The sequence below is a fragment of the Polyodon spathula genome, chromosome 11 (assembly GCF_017654505.1).
Source record: "Polyodon spathula isolate WHYD16114869_AA chromosome 11, ASM1765450v1, whole genome shotgun sequence".
Lineage (NCBI taxonomy): Eukaryota > Metazoa > Chordata > Actinopteri > Acipenseriformes > Polyodontidae > Polyodon > Polyodon spathula.
Genome location: NC_054544.1, coordinates 1,187,664 through 1,215,599, shown reverse-complemented (window position 1 = coordinate 1,215,599; position 27,936 = coordinate 1,187,664). Strand labels below are relative to the sequence as shown.

Here is a 27,936-nt window from a genome sequence, read left to right as displayed (position 1 = left end):
ACCGCCAGAGCAGCACTTCACAGAGAGCGTGACTGGAACACACCCGCCAGTGCTGCACTTCACAGGACTGGAACACACCCACCAGTGCAGCACTTCACAGGACTGGAACACACCCGCCAGTGCAGCACTTCACAGGACTGGAACACACCCGCCAGTGCAGCACTTCACAGGACTGGAACACACCCGCCAGTGCAGCACTTCACAGAGAGAGTGACTGGAACACACCCGCCAGTGCAGCACTTCACAGAGAGCGTGACTGGAACACACCCGCCAGTGAAGCACTTCACAGGACTGGAACACACCCGCCAGTGCTGCACTTCACAGGGAGTGTGACTGGAACACACCCGCCAGTGCAGCACTTCACAGGACTGGAACACACCCGCCAGTGCTGCACTTCACAGGGAGTGTGACTGGAACACACCCGCCAGTGCAGCACTTCACAGGACTGGAACACACCTGTCAGTGCTGCACTTCTGGAAATTAAGACTATAAATGTGCAGTAGAGCTGACATCATGGTACCAAGTAGGGGTAGAATGACTGCTAATTTGATAGTCCAGTCGGTCAACTAGTTGCCACTTATATAATTAAGATATTTGATAATGTGTAGGGCTCTATTCGTAAACATACTTTGTGTTGTTTTTGTACTGTATTTTAAAACCACTTCAAATTGTTTTAAAACTATTTATTAATGTTATATTTAAACAGATTGCAACCGCACCTTTCACAATTACTCCACAATGACGTGACGTGCGACTAGTTTCTGAACTTGACTGCTGGACTCGTGGACTGCTCAGTGCTGCCCTTTGTAGTGAATGTTACATTTAAAATAGTCCTAAGAACCTAGCACAGTGTTTTCTTATTGGTCCCCGGTCTTCATAGGGTCATTTCTGTATGTGATTCTCTGCTTCTGCTTTACTGTATGTCTCATCTCTTGCATTCAAACCATTTTTTTGATAGAAAATCATGTTCTGTTAACCAAAGGTCTCAGAAAATGTACAAGCACTTCAACTAAAAAAGAACACTGTACACTGTCAACAATTGACCCTGACCTTGCACGTTTGTAAAGATATTTCATGCACACACCAGGCTGCCCTTTAAATGCATGTGTTAATTGTACTTGATGCCTCACAATACACTTGCATTGGTACTTTCTGCTAGCTCCAGCATTGATAACATCAATGCGGTCTCATTTTACAATTCTTGAAAAAAGCTACAAATAAAAGGCCATTGTAGATCAAACGGTTCACAGCATACAAATTATGTGAATCTGCATAGACATGCATCCTAACCCAGTGTAACCTCCATCTGAGGAAGTACAGATTGCTTTCCCTGTGAATATGCAGCAGTCTTTACGAGCAGCACAATGGCTGTACTGAGGCACCACACTTGCCTAACCCAGTCGAGTAGCAATACTGACGGTATTATGAGAAGGAACATTTGCACGTGGGTAAGCCCTCTACATCTAGAACTCATTGCATTGAAACAGAGATGCATTTGGAAGGATCAACCAAAGCTGGGTTCACTGTGCAGTATCTAACTGACCCTCCTAGCTCTGCACACAATCACAGGCAAGAAGGCTCTACACACTATGTGGCAAATCCGGAGTTCCCTGACTCTTCTACTTGAACATGACTTCTCATTTGGGAAGCTGCACAGTACATCGGCACATTAATGGGAAATTAGTAAAAGCATTACAAACATACCCAACCTCTCGCTGCAGTTTTGTTGTACGATATGTGCCTTTGCTGGGCGTGCAGCAATGGAAATATGAAATGGGTTTAAATGTTGCAAACTCATGCATAACTGCTGCTCCATGCACTGCCCGGCCTGGGCACAGATCAAAACAAACCAGCTGCTTTTGTGTCCCCCGCTGTTATTAACTGGAGTGCCAATTACAAAATCATAATTGAAACTGGATGGAGTAACGAAAAAGGAATTTACTGATACAGAAGAAACGATCCAAGCTTGTTTGGAAACCCCATGCCTCTGAACCTCATCGTGGTCCCGAACAGAAACAGAGCACACCCAGTATGTAAGAGGGAGGCTCAGCTGTGTGGGCTGCACCAGCAGCCAGTCCTGCTCTGAGGTAGGGCTCCTGTTACACCACACAAGAACGATCACTTGCTTTTACTTTGTTCTATCATGTACTGCAAGCAATCTGGCATTCCTTCAAGGAAATTGGACTAAAATGCAAATTATGTCACAGGACAAAAAGAAAAACAAGAATATTAATAATACGACAGTTGAGAGGTTTGGGAGTTACATACATAGAAACACGGTCCTTTGCATCTCATGCAAAATGTATCAGTATATCTATGAAAGTCTGGAAATAGTTCATTGTTCTGATCTCATTTAAAAACTAGTTTGAGCTGTATAGTATTTACTTTACACCATCTTGCTTCAACATTTTAAAAAATGCAATGAAACACTTTGCACACTTCCAACACGCCGGCTGAAATTCATTGTGGCATTCAAACTTCACTTCACTTTTTTTCTGACACTGTTCTTGGACCTAATACAAACAGCCACTTTTTTTTTTTTCCTCCAGCGTTCGTTTACTTTTCTTCAGAGTAAAATGTGAAAACGGGGGCATTCGAATAGCAGTCTCTTCCAAACAGCTGCCCCCGTGAAATGGCTACAGAGGCACAAGTACAGCGTGTGTGCAATTACATAAATAAGAAAATGTTAAAGCAAGTACACAAATGTGAATTAATTAAAAAAATCAATTATATCAGACTGTTTCGGACCACATGTCCTTCAGCTGGATAACGAAGAAAAAACATGAGGGTGCAAGTGCTGCTAGGACAGCTAGACTATACTCTAACACCTGAAATCACTCAGTATTTTATTAAACCAGTTCAGTCAAGTTACTTCATCTTTTTCTCCTTGAGGAATACTGCATGGTGTATGCTGACACTTGTTTGTGGCCAGGACAGCTCAGCTGGAGGAGCGAGACTGTCTCTCTCTCTCTCATCCTCAGTTAGAAGCAGCAGGCAGTTCCAATGGTTTAGTTGTTTTGAAGCGAGGTGCCTGCTCTGCTCTGTCACAAGATGGCACACTGCAGTCTGTGAGAGCCACTCGCTCGTTCCTCACGCCACTTCCTTTTCTTTTGCATCTTGTGGCTTTTCTCTGGTATTTCTTGCCTAAGAGAAACAAGGAGCTGATGGTTATTTGTTTTGGATTACTTTCTCCATTCTTTTATGTCTTTCCAACACACACACACACGCACACATAGTTCTATCTTTCAGAAGAACTGTCGAGAGGCATTGGAGCCGTTTGCTTGTTTTTGTTTTATCATTTGCGACATTCACAAAGTTATAACTTAAATGAGATATTTAAAGATTTTTTATGATGAATAAAATACAGTTTGCAATCCATAAACAGTGTTTATTTCAGAAAAATAGACTTCTGAAAAAAAAAAAAAAAACCACACAACACATTCCTTAAAAACCTCACTGAGTTACCGCTCTGTTTACTGGGCTCACAAATAATCAACTTTACTAAGAGTCTTAGCAAAATGAGCAGTTTGTTTTTGCATGCCGGCAAATAAGAGCGTGCAAACGTGTGTGTGTCCACAGAGCTTTACTAAATAGAGCAAGTTGTTTAGCTGTTTTGTGTTTTTATCAGGGGGTTCCAGTCTGTGATTGACATCAGACATAATCTCCTCCAATGAAATAAGATGGAAAGGGAAACCCAATGGAAACCAGGTTTAAAAACAAAGGATGTCTTTTCCTGTTCTACGCACAAATTCCTGATTCTAGCTTTAACCCACAGAGTGCTGCAGACAATTACTCATAACATCACAGGAAACGGTTATATCCAGATTGATATTGAGGATTTACATACTGTCCACGAATCCCCAGAGAGCATTGCCACTGCCATTCACCACACCAGCGCAATCTATTGAGCATCGCAAACTTCCACTTCATTCAGGCCTCATCGGTTACAAAGGTGGGACACATCTGATGCCAGTAATGAACAGTACTTCAATGAGTCCTTTGCACGCAGGAAATAAACATGTGCATTATAAATATCATCTGATCCCAGTAATGAACAGTACTTCAATGAGTCCTTTGCACGCAGGAAATAAACATGTGCATTATAAATATCATCTGATCCCAGTAATGAACAGTACTTCAATGAGTCCTTTGCACGCAGGAAATAAACATGTGCATTATAAATATCATCTGATCCCAGTAATGAACAGTACTTCAATGAGTCCTCTGCACACAGGAAATAAACATGTGCATTATAAATATCATCTGATCCCAGTAATGAACAGTACTTCAATGAGGCCTTTGCACGCAGGAAATAAACATGTGCATTATAAATATCATCTGATCCCAGTAATGAACAGTACTTCAATGAGGCCTTTGCACGCAGGAAATAAACATGTGCATTATAAATATCTGATCCCAGTAATGAACAGTACTTCAATGAGTCCTCTGCACACAGGAAATAAACATGTGCATTATAAATATCATATGGGAGATACTGAAATTAAAGAAGGACTCTAAGAAAAAGACCTAGGAGTTTTTGTTGACTCAGAAACGTCTTCATCTAGACAATGTGGGGAAGCTATAAAAAAGGCCAACAAGATGCTCGGCTACATTGTGAAAAGTGTTGAATTTAAATCAAGGGAAGTAATGTTAAAACTGTACAATGCATTAGTAAGACCTCATCTAGAATATTGTGTTTAGTTCTGGTCACCTCGCTACAAAAAGGATATTGCTGCTCTAGAAAGAGTGCAAAGAAGGGCGACCAGAATTATTCCGGGTTTAAAAGGCATGTCCTATGAAGACAGGCTAAAATAATTGAATCTATTCAGTCTTGAACAAAGAAGACTATGCGGCTAGCTAATTCAAGCATTCAAAATTCTAAAAGGTATTGACAATGTCGACCCAAGGGGCTTTTTCGACCTGAAAAAAGAAACAAGGACCAGGGGTCACAAATGGAGATTAGACAAAGGGGCATTTCAGAACAGAAAATAGGAGGCACTTTTTTACACAGAGAATAGTGATGGTCTGGAACCAACTCCCCAGTAATGTTGTTGAAGCTGACGCCCTGGGATCCTTCAAGAAGCTGCTTGATGAGATTCTGGGATCAATAAGCTACTAACAACCAAATGAGCAAGATGGGCCGAATGGCCTCCTCTCGTTTGTAAACTTTCTTATGTTCTTATGAGTCTCAGTTTCACACTTTTAAAAAAAAAAAAAAGTGACTACTACAGCTAATTTCCCAACCCAGATTAGCACAAATCTTGGACTGTCCAATGTTACTTCGGGTCAGGCTGTGCTAATCGAAATCTGTGAAACCAGCCGTTTGTGTTTGTTTTTTTTAAATCATGCATAACAAATAAATTTAAATTTAAGAAAGAAAGTCAAAACAATTTTACAATTAGCAGCTGAAGAGAAGGGGCTCTCAAAATAAAAAGGAAAGGACACATTACATATTTAAATGAATAAATATGAACATATTCACAGTTCTGCACACACTGCAGGAACACATTCTCAATGCTGGAAGCAGCAGCTGACCAGGAGGGCACTGTTCTTGTACTGGCAGCATGGAATCTGGCACTGCTTCTCTCCAGAAGCACAATGTCAGCTGAAGAGGGGAAGCAGGGGTGATTTCGGGGGCTCGGTCTCCCCCAATCCTGAAGAATACTACTTTGTTAGTTTTAACCCTTTCAGTACAGCACGTATTCAGTGGTCTATTAGCTGATTTCAAAGTCGGGGGTCTACATATTGCACCTACATAATTACGTACAGATTTTTATAGATAGAGATAAATTAAAAGGGACAGATGTGCACTGCTAGATGCTTCATTTTCAGATCACGATAATGCTGATATTTAAAGCAGCAAAATGGCACTTAGATCCCTAGTCATTTAGGCAACCAATTACACTCATCTGTGTTTACGTGATTAGACTCATCTGTGTTTAAGTGATTATTCATCTGTGTGATTAGACTCATCTGTGTTTAAGTGATTAGACTCATCTGTGTTTAAGTGATTAGACTCATCTGTGTTTAAGTGATTATACTCATCTGTGTTTAAGTGATTATACTCATCTGTGTTTGTTTAAGTGATTAGACTCATCTGTGTTTAAGTGATTAGACTCATCTGTGTTTAAGTGATTAGACTCATCTGTGTTTAAGTGATTAGACTCATCTGTGTTTAAGTGATTAGACTCATCTGTGTTTAAGTGATTAGACTCATCTGTGTTTAAGTGATTAGACTCATCTGTGTTTAAGTGATTAGACTCATCTGTGATTTACTCATCTGTGTGATTACTGACTCATCTGTGTTTAAGTGATTAGACTCATCTGTGTTTAAGTGATTAGACTCATCTGTGTTTAAGTGATTAGACTCATCTGTGTTTAAGTGATTAGACTCATCTGTGTTTAAGTGATTAGACTCATCTGTGTTTAAGTGATTAGACTCATCTGTGTTTAAGTGATTAGACTCATCTGTGTTTAAGTGATTAGACTCATCTGTGTTTAAGTGATTAGACTCATCTGTGTTTACGTGATTAGACTCATCTGTGTTTAAGTGATTAGACTCATCTGTGTTTAAGTGATTAGACTCATCTGTGTTTAAGTGATTAGACTCATCTGTGTTTAAGTGATTAGACTCATCTGTGTTTAAGTGATTAGACTCATCTGTGTTTAAGTGATTAGACTCATCTGTGTTTAAGTGATTAGACTCATCTGTGTTTAAGTGATTAGACTCATCTGTGTTTAAGTGATTAGACTCATCTGTGTTTAAGTGATTATACTCATCTGTGTTTAAGTGATTAGACTCATCTGTGTTTAAGTGTGATTAGACCCATCTGTGTTTAAGTGATTAGACTCATCTGTGTTTAAGTGATTAGACTCATCTGTGTTTACGTGATTAGACTCATCTGTGTTTACGTGATTAGACTCATCTGTGTTTAAGTGATTAGACCCATCTGTGTTTAAGTGATTAGACTCATCTGTGTTTACGTGATTAGACTCATCTGTGTCTTACATCCTTTACATCCCTAAAGTAGACAAATCTAAATGTAAAACTAAATTGCCAAAATGGTTTAATAGATCAATTAAAAAAAATATTCAGCGAAAAAAGGCACTTTACAGAGTGTTAAAAAGGGACCAAAAAGAAAGTACACAGAAAGAGTACACGGAACTGCAAACGCAAGTCAAAAAGGAAGTTAGAAAGGCCAAGAGAGAAATAGAAATGAACATTGCTAAGGGGGCTAAAACCAATTTCAAAATGTTTTTCCAATATTACATCAGCAAGAGAACATTCAAAGAGGAGGTTAAATGTCTAAGAGATACAAATGGCAAAATCGTAGATGAAGAAAAAAAATAGCAAATATATTAAATGATCACCTTTCACAAGTTTTTACAAAGGAGGATACGGACAACATGCCCCACATGTCATCCAGTTCCTATCCAGTTTTAAATAACTTTAGCATAACCGAGGCAGAAGTGTTAAAGGGACTAGGAGCTCTTAAAATAAACAAATCCCCTGGGCCGGATGAGATCCTCCCAATAGTACTCAAAGAAATGAAAGAAGTTATTTACAAACCGCTAACCAAGATCATGCAATAGTCTCTTGACACAGGGGTGGTACCGACAGACTGGAAAATTGCAAACGTAATACCGATCCACAAAAAGGGAAACAAAACTGAACCAGATAACTACAGACCAGTAAGCCTGACTTCTATTATATGCAAACTTATGGAAACTATAATAAGATCCAAAATGGAAAAGTACCTATATGGTAACAGGGTGCTGGGAGACAGTCAACATGGTTTTAGGAAAGAGAGATCGTGTCTAACTAACTTGCTTGATTTTTTTGAGGATGCAACTTCAGTAATGGATAATTGCAAAAGCATATGACATGGTTTATTTAGAATTCCAGAAAGCTTTTGACAAAGTCCCACACAAAAGATTAATTCTCAAACTGAACTCAGTTGGGATTCAAGGAAACACATGTACATGGATTAGGAAGTGGTTAACATGTAGAAAACAGAAAGTACTGATTAGAGGAAAAACCTCAGAATGGAGTGTGGTAACCAGCGGTGTACCACAGGGACCAGTATTAGGTCCTCTGCTATTCCTAATCTACATTAATGATTTAGATTCTGGTATAGTAAGCAAACTTGTTAAATTTGCAGACGACACAAAAATAGGAGGAGTGGCAAACACTGTTGCAGCAGCAAAGGTCATTCAAAATGATCTAGACAAGATTCAGAACTGGGCAGACACATGGCAAATGACATTAATAGAGAAAAGTGTAAGGTACTGCACGCAGGCAATAAAAATGTGCATTATAAATATCATATGGGAGATACTGAAATTGGAGAAGGGTCTATGAAAAAGACCTAGGAGTTTTTGTTGACTCAGAAATGTCTTCATATAGACAATGTGGGGAAGCTATAAAAAAGGCCAACAAGATGCTCGGCTACATTGTGAAAAGTGTTGAATTTAAATCAAGGGAAGTAATGTTAAAACTGTACAATGCATTAGTAAGACCTCATCTTGAATATTGTGTTCAGTTCTGGTCACCTCGCTATAAAAATGATATTGCTGCTCTAGAAAGAGTGCACAGAAGAGCGAACAGAATTATTCCGGGTTTAAAAGGCATGTCATATGCAGACAGGCTAAAAGAATTGAATCTATTCAGTCTTGAACAAAGAAGACTACGCGGCGACCTAATTCAAGCATTCAGAATTCTAAAAGGTATTGACAATGTCAACCCAAGGGACTTTTTCGACCTGAAAAAAGAAACAAGGACCAGGGGTCACAAATGGAGTTTAGACAAAGGGGCATTCAGAACAGAAAATAGGAGGCACTTTTTTACACAGAGAATTGTGAGGGTCTGGAATCAACTCCCCAGTAATGTTGTTGAAGCTGACACCCTGGGATCCTTCAAGAAGCTGCTTGATAAGATTCTGGGATCAATAAGCTACTAACAACCAAACGAGCAAGATGAGTCGAATGGCCTCCTCTCATTTGTAAACTTTCTTATGTTCTTATGTTCTTATCTGTGTTTAAGTGATTAGACTCATCTGTGTTTACGCACAGATCTGCAGAGTGGTGACTTACTGGATTACTCGGACAAGGTCTTGAAATGCTTTGTCAACATTACTTGGAGGGTCCTTAGCACTCGTTTCTATGTATGGAATCTGTTAACAGTGAAAAAGCAGAAAGAAACATTAGTTATCATTTGGAGAAAATTCCTTCCAGATCTATTGGTAAATTATTAAATCAGATCTTTCTACATGGGGGTGCCACTGTGTACATTTGGGAGGTTTGTGGAAATTCACTGTCAGAAACGTTGATTTCAAGCAAGTCAAACTGTCAAAGAGGAATAAACTCATTTTTAAAATCGCCCTTGCTTCAATACAAGGTTCTAATACTATTAGCAGACAGCTGAGTTTCACAGCCATGCTGTGCCTTGTTTCAAGTGGCCAGTGTATAGCTGCAGAATCGTTTTAATTTAATAGATGTATTCCAAGTTGCCTCATAATCCTGGAAAACAGCATACCAGCTGTTACTACCACTGACAACAGCAACCCTTCTGTGTGTAACACTAATGTAACAGAATGCCGTCAGGCAGCTAAACTGTGATTGTTGCTATGCAGAAAATGATCTGAAATGATTATAAACATTCAGTATTATTTCTAGTTCAGTTTCCACAAAATCAATCTCAATAGTCGATCAGTAAATAAATGATGGACTTTTGAGACGGCCCCCACATCTGGTCCCTTTTTTGATTGTGTGGATTTATTCAACTCCATAAAAAAATGAAAACCTGCTGCATGAAGCATAGTGTACTTACGTTATGTTTAGCTGCCATTTCTTTGCCCTGCTCACTTGTAACTTTTCTTAAGTGCATTAAATCTACTTTGTTGGCAACCAGTATCATTGGAAAGGATTCCCTGGAGAAGAGAAGAATATGTACAGGCATTTCAGCATCAGGGTTAAAGAGACCCCAATAAATAACAAATACTCAAAGGGGATGTTGTGCATTGCCACGAAGAGAGGGGAATACCCAGTACCTGACAATATGAACATTGCAAAGGCAGTCAGTGTGTGTGTAGAATGACAGCTAGATAGATAGATAGATAGATAGATAGATAGATAGACAGACAGACAGACAGACAGACAGACAGACAGACAGACAGACAGAGATAGACCCCCCCTGAAATGTAATATTTCATTCACAAAAGGCTCATGACAATAAACTAGAAATGCAATGTGGTGGAAAAAGGATTTTTCAAAGAAAACAGAAACTTTCTAGCATAGCGACTGGCTGTGTAAAGCTGATGCAAACAGACTACAAGCAGCACGGCATATCCGCTTCACACAGGGGCAGCCTGTTGGAAAACATGGAACGAGAATTGATTAGCAGTTTGTTACGCATGTGGACTGGCAGAGCTATACTACTGAAAAGAGACTAGCATTGCAGATAGCAGACTGTTTGGTTCAAATTGCATGTACTGTTAAGAATTGATAGAGCCCTTGCACCTACAAGCTTCTTGTCCAGCATTGACTGCAAGCTATAAAAGCGCTGTGGACCAGAAGGGGCCAGGCTCTAAGACTTTTGGAATGCAATGCATAAAGGGGCTGAAGGCTCCCAGAGATTGCCGTTGGACCCAAAGGTTCTCAGGGAGAATAAGAGATAATGCCACTGGATTCAAAGGGTCCCAAGCAATACGGAGAAACATGAACAAGGAAGATGACAAAAACCAGATGTAAAGACCTTTTGGGGCACCAGGGGTCTGAAGAGGAATGCACTGAGTTCAGAGATCGTCACACTAGACTACACACACACACACAGAGACACACACACACTAAATTAAATACATACAGTACATGGTAACAGAATAATGTGTTGTACTTTTGCTAATGGTTAAGTGTCAGAGAAAGAGGATGTGGACCATCTATACAGAAGGGTATTTAATGTCATGCAAAAATTGTAAGAACGAGTAATCTGTTTGTCCTGTACCTGGGACCAGACTCCCTGCATATTTCAATAAACCTAACAACTGATTGAAGAAAAAGACTCTGTGCATTATCTTGAATCTACTTACTCACCATCACCTTTTTTTTTTTTTTTTTTTTAAGTTACATCACAGCCCTAGAGGAAACGTTTCCTGATCCACTTCACACAGGGACAGCCCTAGAGGAAATGTTTCCTGATCCACTTCACACAGGGACAGCCCTAGAGGAAACGCTTCCTGATCCACTTCACACAGGGACAGCCCTAGAGGAAACGCTTCCTGATCCGCTTCACACAGGGACAGCCCTAGAGGAAACGCTTCCTGATCCGCTTCACACAGGGACAGCCCTAGAGGAAACGCTTCCTGATCCGCTTCACACAGGGACAGCCCTAGAGGAAACGCTTCCCGATCCGCTTCACACAGGGACAGCCCTAGAGGAAACGCTTCCTGATCCGCTTCACACAGGGACAGCCCTAGAGGAAATGCTTCCTGGCTGACAGAAATCACTGGGCTGCACTTCGGCAAGGGGCACACAGGAAAAGACTAAACAGCAAAGTCTCTTACACAGCAAAGCACAATCAATTCTCAAAGCTCCAAATTGATTTGGAGAATTGATTACAATCCTAAAATAATTAAAAACAACTTAATACTATTTCCAAGCCCTAAATATTTCTGGTATGTTAACATTATTGTGACAGCTTTTCGGTTTGGAGCAAGAAGCATTGAGAACTAGTATTTCAAGCAGGTATTTGGGATGCTGAATAAGTTTTAAAGCTGTTAGCGGGTCTGAACAGTGTGTGTGTTCATTCTGCTACTTTTCCAATGACGTGGTAATACCACAGCACACACACCTTGCTCCGACCTGTCTTTGACTCTGAGAATGAGTTGGTGGAATGGGTCAACGTGCCAGAAGCTTGCTTTGTCTGTTCATACCGGTCTTTGACTCTGAGAATGAGCTGGTGGAATCGGTCAACGTGCTCAAAGCTTGCTTTGTCTGTCACCGAGTACACTATGAGGAATCCATCGCCCGTCCTCATGTACTGCTCCCTCATCGCGCTGAACTCCTCCTGTCCCGCTGTGTCCAGCACTGGAGGAGAGAAGAGAAGAAGAACACCATGAAGAGATCCTGCCATCCCAAATAAAGCATGTCCAAGCTGTGCAGTTTGTCCATGAGCAAGTGTGTTAGGAGGACTTACCACAGAAAATGCACACCTGCAATCACTTACACAGGGTTCCTGTGTACAGTACCTGGCAGAGCCAGCAGGCAAGTGTGTTAGGAGGACTTACCACAGCAAACACACACTTGCAATCACTTACACAGGGTTCCTGTGTACAGTACCTGGCTGAGCCAGCAGGCAAAGGCAGACACCATACCCGGAACGGTTCTATTCCTCTAATTCCATTGCAAATGGTACAACATATAGAATTTAGGATGTTAGGTTCAATTGAAAGGCATAGAGGGTGATGATACAGAATACCAGATTCAACAGCTTTGTAAATCGTAACTGCTGTACAGTGCAGGAGAACCGGCACCTTTGACGATTACAAACTGCTGAGGTAAACTCTGAACGGAACAGCTGTGCCTTTCATTGCATCCATTGCAAACTGAATTAACACTGCTCAAATTCATGAATGCTTTTGAAAACAACTTACAGGCGCTCCATCAGTGGTAGGGAGGTTTAGAGGAGGACGCTTGATCGTACCGAGTGGAGAGACAGATCCAGGGGTTTCAAAGGCTGGCATTATTTTTACATTACAGTAGCTTTAGTGTCTCATACAGGTCTAAAACAGAAACATTTTCATTCAAATGGTTATGAGCCAATTGTGAAAATATGTCAGCTAAAGGTATTTCCTAGAAAATTATTTTGTAACAAAATGATCACGTTCAAAAAGATAAAATCATCCCTTTCTTCTCTTTATACTGCTGTAAAGAGTATTACATTCCATTGCTGCAATAGCAGCAGAAGTGTCACTGGCCTCAATAACAAAAGGAGCCTGCATGTTTTCAAGGGTGTTGCCAAACCTGCCATTAGCAACAGATATCGCAGAAGGCTAAGCTGTGTGAGAATGTATTAAACAGGCACTTAATCAGCTGAGAACATAAAGTATGTCTTTTTAAAGTTCCTTGACTAACACCTTAAATAACCCCTTTGCAAATGTTCAGTACTACTGGTGGGAGATAACAGAAAGTGCATTGTGTTTTACATGCCACAGGGAAACGCAGGATTGGATTTGCCAATTCATGCTCCCTGCAAAGTTACTTCTTCAAGACGAACTGAATTATAAAGACTCTGCCTCCTGCATTTTCTTTTTTCAGTCACAGTTTTATATGCAAGCCCATCAAGCATGTATAGCAATAAATATGCAAATGAATACTTAGTTATTTTAGTGAACTACTGTTCTTCTATCAGTATTAGTATTTTATAATTAGTCACTATACATAACAACATAAGAATATTTACGAATGAGAGGAGGCCATTCGGCCCTGGTTCACTGTGCACTAGCGCCCCCTGTGGCTGAAAGGGCGCCTGCGGGTCTACAGTGGATCCATTCAGATCTGTGTTGTCCCTGGCACTATAGGTCTGGTGGCTTCGCTGTAGATCTGCAGTGTGAACAATGACGGATTAGCAGGAGCACGTTTCGGAGGACGCATGTTTCAGCCTCCGTTTCCCAGAGTCTCCGGGGGGTTGCAGCAGTGAACCGGGATAAAAACAGTAATAGGGTAGCCAAACTGCGCAGAAAAATTGGGGTAAAAACCACTGTCGATGACTAAATTATTTGCAAAAATAATAAATAATAATAAAGTATGTCAACTCCTCTCTGCTTCTTCTGTTTTAACCAGGAGGACCTTTTTCTGATGCAGTTGCTGTATAGATTGTTGTATAGATTCTTGTCTAGTTTCTTTCTGATGCAGTTGCGTTATAGATTGCTGTATAGATTCTTGTCTAGTTTCTTTCTGATGCAGTTGCGTTATAGATTGCTGTATAGATTCTTGTCTAGTTTCTTTCTGATGCAGTTGCTGTATAGATTGCTGTATAGATTCTTGTCTAGTTTCTTTCTGATTCAGTTGCTGTATAGATTGCTGTATAGATTCTTGTCTAGTTTCTTTCTGATGCAGTTGCTGTATAGATTGCTGTATAGATTCTTGTCTAGTTTATTTCTGATGCAGTTGCTGTATAGATTGCTGTATAGATTCTTGTCTAGTTTATTTCTGATGCAGTTGCGTTATAGATTGCTGTATAGATTCTTGTCTAGTTTATTTTTGATGCAGTTGCTGTATAGATTGCTGTATAGATTCTTGTCTAGTTTATTTCTGATGCAGTTGCGTTATAGATTGCTGTATAGATTCTTGTCTAGTTTCTTTCTGATGCAGTTGCTGTATAGATTGCTGTATAGATTCTTGTCTAGTTTCTTTCTGATGCAGTTGCGTTATAGATTGCTGTATAGATTCTTGTCTAGTTTCTTTCTGATGCAGTTGCGTTATAGATTGCTGTATAGATTCTTGTCTAGTTTATTTCTGATGCAGTTGCTTTATAGATTGCTGTATAGATTATTGTCTAGTTTCTTTCTGATGCAGTTGCGTTATATATTGCTGTATAGATTCTTGTCTAGTTTCTTTCTGATGCAGTTGCATTATAGATTGCTGTATAGATTCTTGTCTAGTTTCTTTCTGATGCAGTTGCTGTATAGATTGCTGTATAGATTCTTGTCTAGTTTCTTTCTGATGCAGTTGCTGTATAGATTGCTGTATAGATTCTTGTCTAGTTTCTTTCTGATGCAGTTGCGGTATAGATTGCTGTATAGATTCTTGTCTAGTTTCTTTCTGATGCAGTTGCTGTATAGATTGCTGTATAGATTCTTGTCTAGTTTATTTCTGATGCAGTTGCTGTATAGATTGCTGTATAGATTCTTGTCTAGTTTATTTCTGATGCAGTTGCTGTATAGATTGCTGTATAGATTCTTGTCTAGTTTATTTCTGATGCAGTTGCTGTATAGATTGCTGTATAGATTCTTGTCTAGTTTATTTCTGATGCAGTTGCTGTATAGATTGCTGTATAGATTCTTGTCTAGTTTCTTTCTGATGCAGTTGCGTTATAGATTGCTGTATAGATTCTTGTCTAGTTTATTTCTGATGCAGTTGCTGTATAGATTGCTGTATAGATTCTTGTCTAGTTTCTTTCTGATGCAGTTGCTGTATAGATTGCTGTATAGATTCTTGTCTAGTTTATTTCTGATGCAGTTGCGTTATAGATTGCTGTATAGATTCTTGTCTAGTTTCTTTCTGATGCAGTTGCGTTATAGATTGCTGTATAGATTCTTGTCTAGTTTATTTCTGATGCAGTTGCGTTATAGATTGCTGTATAGATTCTTGTCTAGTTTATTTCTGATGCAGTTGCTGTATAGATTGCTGTATAGATTCTTGTCTAGTTTCTTTCTGATGCAGTTGCGTTATAGATTGCTGTATAGATTCTTGTCTAGTTTCTTTCTGATGCAGTTGCGTTATAGATTGCTGTATAGATTCTTGTCCAGTTTCTTTCTGATGCAGTTGCGTTATATATTGCTGTATAGATTCTTGTCTAGTTTATTTCTGATGCAGTTGCGTTATAGATTGCTGTATAGATTCTTGTCTAGTTTCCCTCTCACGAGTGATGGGTTTACATGCTATGGAGGAGAAGCTGATGGCACTGTGGTTTCCTGGCTTTGCCTTAACTGGATAACTGGCCTGAATAAGAAGGCTGTACAGTGTGAACAGCTGTTGCAGTGGAACTGTAGTAGCTGCCAGGTCACTCCTCAATACAATGCAATTCCACCACACAACTCATACAGTTCCAGGTTGTTGTTTTTTCAGTAACACTGTAACCCCTGAGGGTTAGTTAGGTCCTGCTTTCCATTAGACATTTATCACAGAAGCAGAGCACACAGGCTTGCAGAAACAGGGTTTAACAAATTAAAGTTGGTCAGTTATTTTGAGACAGTTTCTTTTTTTTTATTATTGATGAATTGTTAACACTTAGCTTCCCAAAACGTTAAGTACCTGTAGCGTTTCACACTTTGGGAAATAAAGATATTCAGCTGCACACTACTGAGGTCTCTGGGGAACTGGGCCTGCGGTCAGTGTCTCGAGATGATCTTCAGTAAGTGGGCTTAGCGCACACTTTACTTTCTTAGCTGATAAAGTCCAGAAAAGTTACTTTGGGACATTGTGGGAATGTTTTGATATAAATCTCAAACAGCAGGCCAGTTTGCTAACTGTTGTAAATCCTGTAAATCCTGACTATGACCAGGATCTTGTCAATTGGAATTGTTTTATATTCATTTTGTTTTGCTTTTAATTTTGTATTACTGTTTTTAGGATTGTTTGAAGGGTTTTGGTCCTGTCAATGATTTGCCTATTTTTTCCCCTCATTGGTTTTATAATGTTATTTCTTGCCAGGACCCCCTTGGTAAATGAAATGTAGATCAAGGGTGCTATAGCCAGGTTTAATAAAACACATTTGAATGTGTGAAACTGTAACTTGCCTTTAAGATAAAGCAGGACAATAAACAGCAGCAGAAGAAAGACAAACCCAGATCATTTACAGCAGCCCAACCCCAATGTGAACCTCCCAACAGCATTCCCATAATCCCATAACAGACTCTTGTTTTGTATTTATAGCTGATGACATCACACTGACAGACCGTGCAAGCAAGCAAGCAAGCTGGGTTTTACATTTCAACACATCCTTGCCTCATCCAGGAATGATCTGCGTTTAATCTGATGTGCTGCAACACTAAATGCTGTTTCTTGTCATTGTTATTTACAGTACTGTGCGACCTGTATTCAGAACTATAGAGCTTTATGTCTCTTGTGCAATTAAGCAACTTGATCCAACTCCTTTGCTCCCACTCTTATTCACTTAGCATAGTCCCCCAAAAGAGAGGACCTCCATACAGGACTTGAGCCTAGCCTAGAATTAAATATCAATTGCTACACTGATATCCCTTAGAAAAGTTTACCACTTTATTGTTACAGTTTTACCATGCTTTTCCCATGGCTACACGATGCATTTACCACAGCCTACTATGATTTGCTGTGTTTATTAATATGCTTTACCAGACCTCTCTGTGCTTAACAATGCTTAGCTGTGCTTTATTACACTTTGCTGTGCTTTTACTATGGCATACTTTTACACTGGATCCTCAGTACACCAAGAACTATGATGACTGTGTGCAAATATGTTCTTCTAACACTGCATGCAATTTAGCACAGTTGCTGTTTGTTTTGCCATTTGATACCTTATTAAATCTGCTATACAGACAGGGGCAATTAAAATCCTAGGGCTAGCAAGGCACCTGTGAATAAGGTTAGATTACGGCGTGCAGATAAAGGAACTCACCATCAAGTATCGCCCACTGCCCATCGATCTCTGTGTGCTTCAAATAGGAGTCTTCTATCGTCGGGTCGTAATCGGGTACAAAGATCTTCTGGAAAAACTGAATGGTAAGCGCGCTCTTCCCAACGCCCCCGTCCCCCACCACCACTAGTTTGTAAGTAGGAAGGTTGTTGCTTGGAACCGCACTCGTTGCCATAGCTACAGTACACCTGCAACACAAAACACAGCAGGGCAATTAACCTCCTCCTCCTGGGAGCCTGTTTTCAGCAGTCTGCAGCAAGTGCTTCTGATGCCTCTATTAGCCAACGGATTAGAGCTTTCCATGGCTCTTCAACCACAGCTGCTAAACTGTAACACTTTACAGTTAGAGGTTAGGAAATAATTAAATCACATTGCACACCTTGCTTGGCAGTGATAAAGCACACAGAAGCCAGTCTCATTACGGGAGGCATTCCAGATAACTTGAGCCACTGCCTGTGGCAGAAAGGGAGCTTTTCTGAGCCTTCAGCAAGGCAGAGAGACGGACAGGAAGCCTGGTCTACACATGGATTACTGTACTTTGCAATTGTGGCTTTTGAAATAGTATAATAATGTTTCCAATAAAAATAATAATAATTATTAGATTATAAAATAATAAAAAGACAGAATGTTCCCTGTCATTTATTAGATTATAAAATAATAAAAATACAGAATGTTCCCTGTCGTTTATTAGATTATAAAATAATAAAAAGACAGAATGTTCCCTGTCGTTTTAATGTTCAGCATTTATTCAGGTGGCTCCCACTGAAGTTCCTGCATTTTAGATATGCCACAGCGTAAACAGTGCCATGGCACTCGACAGAAGGAGATCCGGAGCACAGCAGACAGCACCCTTGCTCAACTCCCACGCCCTCATCAAGCTTTCAACAGGCCTCATTTCAAAAAACAGCTTCTCCTCAATACATATTGTAACATAGCAGGGAGGGGGGGGAAATCCTCCCTGCCAGAAACACATGCATATGTGGGTTAAGTGGTTTGTTTATTGTATTGTTTAATTGTTTTAGCAGTTGGCAGATAATTGTAAATCAGCTTCAGCTGCCTATACTCATTTTGTGGGGCATAAAAGCCCCACAGATCATTTAATTGGGACTACTGAGTAGAAGGAAGCAGAAGGCTGTGTGCTCTGTTTCTGATCTCACTGCAAGTACTGTGTGTACGAAGTATACTGTGCATTTTTGTAAAACAGTGTATTGTGTTTTATATCAGGCAAGCAGCTTAGCTGTTTCAGGCTGGACAGGGCTGTTCGAGTGTTTAGCTAGCGCTCCGAAGGAGCTAGGTATTTATTTGTGTATTATTAAGCGTGCTTGTAAGCACTAAAACGTCAAGTTTTGTGTGCTGGGTCTCATTTTAAAAGGGGTAAATGAACTTAAGTGAGTGCAGCTCTGTTACAATATCTACACATTAAACACCCAGCAGTCCAGTAGATCATCCTGATACTAATTCATATTCTCAACAGAACAGCTTTGTGATAATACCCTGTGGGTAAAGATTGACAAACCCCTAGTAAAACACTCTCAGGCATGTAGGAAACGGCCTCATACATTGGCAACTGCTTTTCCTTCAGCACACAATGGCAGGAAACAGGCAGCTTCCTCTCGCAACACAAGCAACAGCACATCAGAGCCAAGAGCACGAAGAGCAATGCTACTCATGGGAACAGCAATTAAAGCAAAACCATCCATTAAGAGCAAGTTCCTAGCAAACACCGCCCCATGCTCACAGTACTGTCAATGAGCCTGCTTCACAAACAGTACTGTCAATGAGCCTGCTTCACAAACAGTACTGTCAATGAGCCTGCTTCACAAACAGTACTGTCAATGAGCCTGCTTCACAAACCTCACAGTACTGTCAATGAGCCTGCTTCACAAACAGTACTGTCAATGAGCCTGCTTCAAACTTCACAGTACTGTCAATGAGCCTGCTTCACAAACCTCACAGTACTGTCAACGAGCCTGCTTCACAAACAGTACCAATGAGCCTGCTCCACAAACCTCACTCACAGTACTGTCAATGAGCCTGCTTCAGCCCGCTTCACAAACAGTACTGTCAATGAGCCTGCTTCACAAACAGTACTGTCAATGAGCCTGCTTCACAAACCTCACAGTACTGTCAATGAGCCTGCTTCACAAACAGTACTGTCAATGAGCCTGCTTCACAAACCTCACAGTACTGTCAATGAGCCTGCTTCAAACCTTCACAGTACTGTCAATGAGCCTGCTTCACAAACAGTACTGTCAATGAGCCTGCTTCAAACTTCACAGTACTGTCAATGAGCCTGCTTCACAAACCTCACAGTACTGTCAATGAGCCTGCTTCACAAAAACAGTACTGTCAATGAGCCTGCTTCAAACCTCACAGTACTGTCAATGAGCCTGCTTCACAACCTTCACAGTACTGTCAATGAGCCTGCTTCACAAACAGTACTGTCAATGAGCCTGCTTCACAAACCTCACAGTACTGTCAATGAGCCTGCTTCACAACCTCACAGTACTGTCAATGAGCCTGCTTCACAAACCTCACAGTACTGTCAATGAGCCTGCTTCACAAACCTCACAGTACTGTCAATGAGCCTGCTTCACAACCTCACAGTACTGTCAATGAGCCTGCTTCACAAACAATACTGTCAATGAGCCTGCTTCAAACTTCACAGTACTGTCAATGAGCCTGCTTCACAAACCTCACAGTACTGTCAATGAGCCTGCAAACAGTACTGTCAATGAGCCTGCTTCACAAACAATACTGTCAATGAGCCTGCTTCAAACTTCACAGTACTGTCAATGAGCCTGCTTCACAACCTCACAGTACTGTCAATGAGCCTGCTTCACAAACAGTACTGTCAATGAGCCTGCTTCACAAACAGTACTGTCAATGAGCCTGCTTCACAAACCTCACAGTACTGTCAATGAGCCTGCTTCACAAACAGTACTGTCAATGAGCCTGCTTCACAAACAGTACTGTCAATGAGCCTGCTTCACAAACAGTACTGTCAATGAGCCTGCTTCACAAACCTCACAGTACTGTCAATGAGCCTGCTTCACAAACAGTACTGTCAATGAGCCTGCTTCACAAACAGTACTGTCAATGAGCCTGCTTCAAACAGTACTGTCAATGAGCCTGCTTCACAAACAGTACTGTCAATGAGCCTGCTGTCACAAACCTCACAGTACTGTCAATGAGCCTGCTTCACAAACCTCACAGTACTGTCAATGAGCCTGCTTCACAAACAGTACTGTCAATGAGCCTGCTTCACAAAACCTCACAGTACTGTCAATGAGCCTGCTTCACACAAACTGCTTCACAGTACTGTCAATGAGCCTGCTTCACAAACCTCACAGTACTGTCAATGAGCCTGCTTCACAGTACTGTCAATGAGCCTGCTTCACAGTACTGTCAATGAGCCTGCTTCACAAACCTCACAGTACTGTCAATGAGCCTGCTTCACAAACAGTACTGTCAATGAGCCTGCTTCACAAACCTCACAGTACTGTCAATGAGCCTGCTTCACAAACCTCACAGTACTGTCAATGAGCCTGCTTCACAAACAGTACTGTCAATGAGCCTGCTTCACAAACAGTACTGTCAATGAGCCTGCTTCGCAAACAGTACTGTCAATGAGCCTGCTTCAAACAAACAGTACTGTCAATGAGCCTGCTTCACACAAACAGTACTGTCAATGAGCCTGCTTCACAAACAGTACTGTCAATGAGCCTGCTTCAAACTTCACAGTACTGTCAATGAGCCTGCTTCAAACAAACAGTACTGTCAATGAGCCTGCTTCACAAACAGTACTGTCAATGAGCCTGCTTCAAACAAACAGTACTGTCAATGAGCCTGCTTGAGCCTGCTTCAAACCTCACAGTACTGTCAATGAGCCTGCTTCACAACCTCACAGTACTGTCAATGAGCCTGCTTCACAACTTCACAGTACTGTCAATGAGCCTGCTTCACAAACAGTACTGTCAATGAGCCTGCTTCAAACCTCACAGTACTGTCAATGAGCCTGCTTCAAACAAACAGTACTGTCAATGACCTCACAGTACTGTCAATGAGCCTGCTTCACAAACAATACTGTCAATGAGCCTGCTTCAAACTTCACAGTACTGTCAATGAGCCTGCTTCACAAACCTCACAGTACTGTCAATGAGCCTGCTTCACAAACCTCACAGTACTGTCAATGAGCCTGCTTCACAAACAGTACTCACAGTACTGTCAATGAGCCTGCTTCACAAACAGTACTGTCAATGAGCCTGCTTCACAAACCTCACAGTACTGTCAATGAGCCTGCTTCACAAACCTCACAGTACTGTCAATGAGCCTGCTTCACAAACAGTACTGTCAATGAGCCTGCTTCACAAACAGTACTGTCAATGAGCCTGCTTCACAAACCTCACAGTACTGTCAATGAGCCTGCTTCACAAACAGTACTGTCAATGAGCCTGCTTCACAAACAGTACTGTCAATGAGCCTGCTTCAAACCAAACAGTACTGTCAATGAGCCTGCTTCAAACCTCACAGTACTGTCAATGAGCCTGCTTCACAAACAGTACTGTCAATGAGCCTGCTTCAAACTTCACAGTACTGTCAATGAGCCTGCTTCACAAACAGTACTGTCAATGAGCCTGCTTCACAAACAGTACTGTCAATGAGCCTGCTTCAAACCTCACAGTACTGTCAATGAGCCTGCTTCACAAACAGTACTGTCAATGAGCCTGCTTCACAAACCTCACAGTACTGTCAATGAGCCTGCTTCACAAACCTCACAGTACTGTCAATGAGCCTGCTTCACAAACAGTACTGTCAATGAGCCTGCTTCAAACTTCACAGTACTGTCAATGAGCCTGCTTCACAAACAGTACTGTCAATGAGCCTGCTTCACAAACAGTACTGTCAATGAGCCTGCTTCACAAACAGTACTGTCAATGAGCCTGCTTACACAAACCTCACAGTACTGTCAATGAGCCTGCTTCACAAACAGTACTGTCAATGAGCCTGCTTCACAAACAGTACTGTCTCACAGTACTGTCAATGAGCCTGCTTCACAACCTCACAGTACTGTCAATGAGCCTGCTTCACAAACAGTACTGTCAATGAGCCTGCTTCACAAACCTCACAGTACTGTCAATGAGCCTGCTTCACAACCTCACAGTACTGTCAATGAGCCTGCTTCACAAACAGTACTGTCAATGAGCCTGCTTCACAAACAGTACTGTCAATGAGCCTGCTTCACAAACAGTACTGTCAATGAGCCTGCTTCACAAACAGTACTGTCAATGAGCCTGCTTCACAACAATGAGCCTGCTTCACAGTACTGTCAATGAGCCTGCTTCACAAACAGTACTGTCAATGAGCCTGCTTCACAAACAGTACTGTCAATGAGCCTGCTTCAAACAAACAGTACTGTCAATGAGCCTGCTTCACAAACAGTACTGTCAATGAGCCTGCTTCACAAACAGTACTGTCAATGAGCCTGCTCAATGAGCCTGCTTCACAAACACTGTCAAAACAGTACTGTCAATGAGCCTGCTTCACAAACAGTACTGTCAAAGCCTGCTTCAAACAAACAGTACTGTCAATGAGCCTGCTTCACAAAGCCTGCTTCAAACACAGTACTGTCAATGAGCCTGCTTCACAAACAGTACTGTCAATGAGCCTGCTTCACAAACAGTACTGTCAATGAGCCTGCTTCACAAACCTCACAGTACTGTCAATGAGCCTGCTTCACAAACAGTACTGTCAATGAGCCTGCTTCACAACCTCACAGTACTGTCAATGAGCCTGCTTCAAACCAAACAGTACTGTCAATGAGCCTGCTTCACAAACAATACTGTCAATGAGCCTGCTTCAAACTTCACAGTACTGTCAATGAGCCTGCTTCACAAACAGTACTGTCAATGAGCCTGCTTCACAAACCTCACAGTACTGTCAATGAGCCTGCTTCACAAACAGTACTGTCAATGAGCCTGCTTCACAAACAGTACTGTCAATGAGCCTGCTTCCACAAACAGTACTGTCAATGAGCCTGCTTCACAACCTCACAGTACTGTCAATGAGCCTGCTTCACAAACAGTACTGTCAATGAGCCTGCTTCACAAACCTCACAGTACTGTCAATGAGCCTGCTTCACAAACCTCACAGTACTGTCAATGAGCCTGCTTCACAAACAATACTGTCAATGAGCCTGCTTCAAACTTCACAGTACTGTCAATGAGCCTGCTTCAAACCTCACAGTACTGTCAATGAGCCTGCTTCACAAACCTCACAGTACTGTCAATGAGCCTGCTTCACAAACAGTACTGTCAATGAGCCTGCTTCACAAACCTCACAGTACTGTCAATGAGCCTGCTTCACAAACCTCACAGTACTGTCAATGAGCCTGCTTCAAACTTCACAGTACTGTCAATGAGCCTGCTTCACAAACAGTACTGTCAATGAGCCTGCTTCACAAACAGTACTGTCAATGAGCCTGCTTCACAAACCTCACAGTACTGTCAATGAGCCTGCTTCACAAACCTCACAGTACTGTCAATGAGCCTGCTTCACAAACCTCACAGTACTGTCAATGAGCCTGCTTCACAAACAGTACTGTCAATGAGCCTGCTTCACAAACAGTACTGTCAATGAGCCTGCTTCACAAACAGTACTGTCAATGAGCCTGCTTCACAAACCTCACAGTACTGTCAATGAGCCTGCTTCACAAACCTCACAGTACTGTCAATGAGCCTGCTTCACAAACCTCACAGTACTGTCAATGAGCTTGCTTCACAAACAGTACTGTCAATGAGCCTGCTTCACAAACCTTTCACAAAATTCTGTGTTCATCTCCACTCCACAAACACTAAAAAGGTTCAAAGTATCCTTTACTCATGAATCGTGCTAAAACAATTAAGCATCTGTAGCTGAAAGTGAATATTGGACTGGTGGCCACGATCGTCTGCCTACCTCATTAAAGCAGTTACTTCTGGAGGAGGTGTGGACCCTGCATGATCATGCCATGGCAACTCCAGGTCCACACTGCAGCACAGGTGGGCAAACCTGGCATTATGGAAGCCACTCCTAGTGCTTTGGTCCTCTCTGCTCTAAGAACTGGATAGAAGCAGCAGTATACCCAGGCACAAAGGGAGATCCTGCCACAGTGGCAGCCCTGGGTACAGAGCTAAAAATATACAACACCTTCTGTCAGTTTCCAATATACTACTGAAAAGCAGATAGACTCTCACTGAATTAAAATGCACTATACTACTGAAGAGCAGACAGGATCTCGCTGAATTAGATTGCACTATACTACTGAAGAGCAGACAGGATCTCGCTGAATTAGAATGCACTATACTACTGAAGAGCAGACAGGACTTCACTGAATTAGAATGCACTATACTACTGAAGAGCAGACAGGACTTCACTGAATTAAAATGCACTATACCAGGAAGAGCAGACAGAATCTCACTGAATTAGAATGCACTATACTACTGAAGAGCAGACAGGATCTCACTGAATTAGAATGCACTATACTACTGAAGAGCAGACAGGATCTCACTGAATTAGAATGCACTATACTACTGAAGAGCAGACAGGATCTCACTGAATTAGAATGCACTATACTACTGAAGAGCAGACAGGATCTCACTGAATTAGAATGCACTATACTACTGAAGAGCAGACAGGATCTCACTGAATTAGAATGCACTATACTACTGAAGAGCAGACAGGATCTCACTGAATTAGAATGCACTGTACTACTGAAGAGCAGACAGGATCTCACTGAATTAGAATGCACTATACTACTGAAGAGCAGACAGGATCTCACTGAATTAGAATGCACTGTACTACTGAAGAGCAGACAGGATCTCACTGAATTAGAATGCACTATACTACTGAAGAGCAGACAGGACCTCACTGAATTAGAATGCACTATACTACTGAAGAGCAGACAGGATCTCACTGAATTAGAATGCACTATACTACTGAAGAGCAGACAGGATCTCACTGAATTAGAATGCACTATACTACTGAAGAGCAGACAGGATCTCACTGAATTAGAATGCACTATACTACTGAAGAGCAGACAGGATCTCACTGAATTAGAATGCACTATACTACTGAAGAGCAGACAGGATCTCACTGAATTAGAATGCACTATACTACTGAAGAGCAGACAGGATCTCACTGAATTAGAATGCACTATACTACTGAAGAGCAGACAGGATCTCACTGAATTAGAATGCACTATACTACTGAAGAGCAGACAGGATCTCACTGAATTAGAATGCACTGTACTACTGAACAGCAGACAGGATCTCACTGAATTAGAATGCACTATACTACTGAAGAGCAAACAGGACCTCACTGAATTAGAATGCACTATACTACTGAAGAGCAAACAGGACCTCACTGAATTAGAATGCACTATACTACTGAAGAGCAGACAGGATCTCACTGAATTAGAATGCACTATACTACTGAAGAGCAGACAGGACCTCACTGAATTAGAATGCACTGTACTACTGAAGAGCAGACAGGATCTCACTGAATTAGAATGCACTATACTACTGAAGAGCAGACAGGATCTCACTGAATTAGAATGCACTGTACTACTGAAGAGCAGACAGGATCTCACTGAATTAGAATGCACTATACTACTGAAGAGCAGACAGGATCTCACGGAATTAGAATGCACTATACTACTGAAGAGCAGACAGGATCTCACTGAATTAGAATGCACTGTACTACTGAAGAGCAGACAGGATCTCACTGAATTAGAATGCACTATACTACTGAAGAGCAGACAGGATCTCACTGAATTAGAATGCACTATACTACTGAAGAGCAGACAGGATCTCACTGAATTAGAATGCACTATACTACTGAAGAGCAGACAGGATCTCACTGAATTAGAATGCACTGTACTAGGAAGAGAAGACAGGATCTCACTAAATTAGAATGCCCCTTTCCCTAACACTGAACAGTTAAAAGTACAGCACTGTACGCTCCTATTTATAATTTCAGGTTTGTGGTAAATTGGAAAAACTATTGGTTTTATTTGTACTTTGGCCACAATGAGCCCTGTTTCTATAATATATTCAAGGCACATGGATTATCTATTCTGTCCAACGGTTTAACAAAACACAACAACATCTAAGGCATTCTGAGTGGTGGGTGTTAACTCGATCACATCATCATGTTCACTGTCTGACTGTAGCTGCCCATAATAAAGCATGAATGTGTTGGCTCTGGAGCTACTGTATTACAGACTAACGTGTCAGCTTTCAGCCACAGCCACTACACTGCCAACAGCTCCACTTGTATTTTACACTCACCGAAAACAAAACACGGGCGCTATATACAGTGCAGGACTGTTAGAACAGCCATAGGGAGCGTTCACTCGCTGTCAATCACAACAACAATGAAAAGCATACCGCGCTGTAGGCCTATTGACTCCATTCAAAACAGCCATTTCTAAATACAGAACTGCTCCTTTCATTGTGACCAGCGAATTAGAAATACAAAATCCACTGTACTAAGAAAAGTAAAATATAAAGACATTTTACTCTTCCGATTTCTTCTTACGAGTAGCGTGCTTGTCTAACAACATAACTAACACACAAATTACAAGCGCTGCGCGATTATGAATTACTGACTGAAATCACAGCAAGGGTTCTGTACCACACACCATCCGTCGGGAGAGTTTCGTTTTTATATAACCTAAACTTTTAAAAAAATGTTGCAATTTTGTTTTGTTTTACTGTATTTATTTATTTTACTTTGAACTTAATAAAACAGAAGCAATACAAATAGTAATTCGATTTAATATAATACAGTATATGTATTGTTGTTACCTACTATTATTGTTGTTGTTTATTACTATGATGATGATGATAATACATAGTTAAATGATTCTTAACAACACAGCAAAACTCTATCGAAAAATAAAAGCTGAATATACCAGCACTGTAGCAGCGTTCACTCCATCCTCTGTCATCACTCCCAGTTCAGTAAATCCACTGTAGCTTTTTGAACCAATAACTTACCGAATTAACAGTATGCAACAGCAACCCGATTAACCCCTCCCAAAACCTGCTGCAGCCATCACATTGCCGGCTTTCTTTCACATGGAGAAGAAGAATAATCCCGGCTCAGAACTGCACTTCCTATCCGCTCCAACCCCAGACTCAGCCTCTCTGGTCAGCTCAGAGAAACGAACACACACGATTCTTCACATTGCAACAGCTGACACTATGAATAGAACGGCCGCCTAGGGGTGCGCACTGTACCACAGTAGTGCATCGCTCAACGGCGCTGAAAAATACATTGCAACAGCTGACACTATAAGGAACGGCCTCCCAGGGGTGCGCACTGTACCACAGGCGTGCATCGCTCAACGGCGCTGAAAAATACATTGCAACAGCTGACACTATAAGGAACGGCCTCCCAGGGGTGCGCACTGTACCACAGGCGTGCATCGCTCAACGGCGCTGAAAAATACATTGCAACAGCTGACACTATAAGGAACGGCCTCCCAGGGGTGCGCACTGTAC

At 41.3% G+C, this 27,936-nt stretch overlaps 1 protein-coding gene across 3 annotated transcripts; it reads right to left on the bottom strand.

Annotated features, from left to right (window-relative positions):
• Positions 1-668: 668 nt before the first annotated feature.
• LOC121322602 (ras-related protein M-Ras-like) lies at positions 669-27,651 on the bottom strand. 3 transcript variants are annotated; one of them, XM_041262759.1, is made up of 6 exons: positions 27,430-27,640; positions 17,372-17,577; positions 11,928-12,081; positions 9,830-9,929; positions 9,094-9,173; positions 669-3,144 (listed from the first exon to the last, which is right to left on the bottom strand). In XM_041262759.1, exons 2-6 carry the CDS (start codon positions 17,562-17,564, stop codon positions 3,045-3,047), a joined length of 627 nt encoding a protein of 208 aa, XP_041118693.1. In that variant the 5' UTR covers positions 17,565-17,577; positions 27,430-27,640; the 3' UTR covers positions 669-3,044. The 3 variants fall into 3 exon arrangements, with proteins under 3 accessions (XP_041118693.1, XP_041118694.1, XP_041118695.1); XM_041262760.1 differs by lacking the exon at positions 27,430-27,640 and adding an exon at positions 27,345-27,401; XM_041262761.1 differs by lacking the exon at positions 17,372-17,577 and having other exon boundaries at positions 27,430-27,651.
• Between the last annotated feature and the right edge of the window lie 285 nt (positions 27,652-27,936).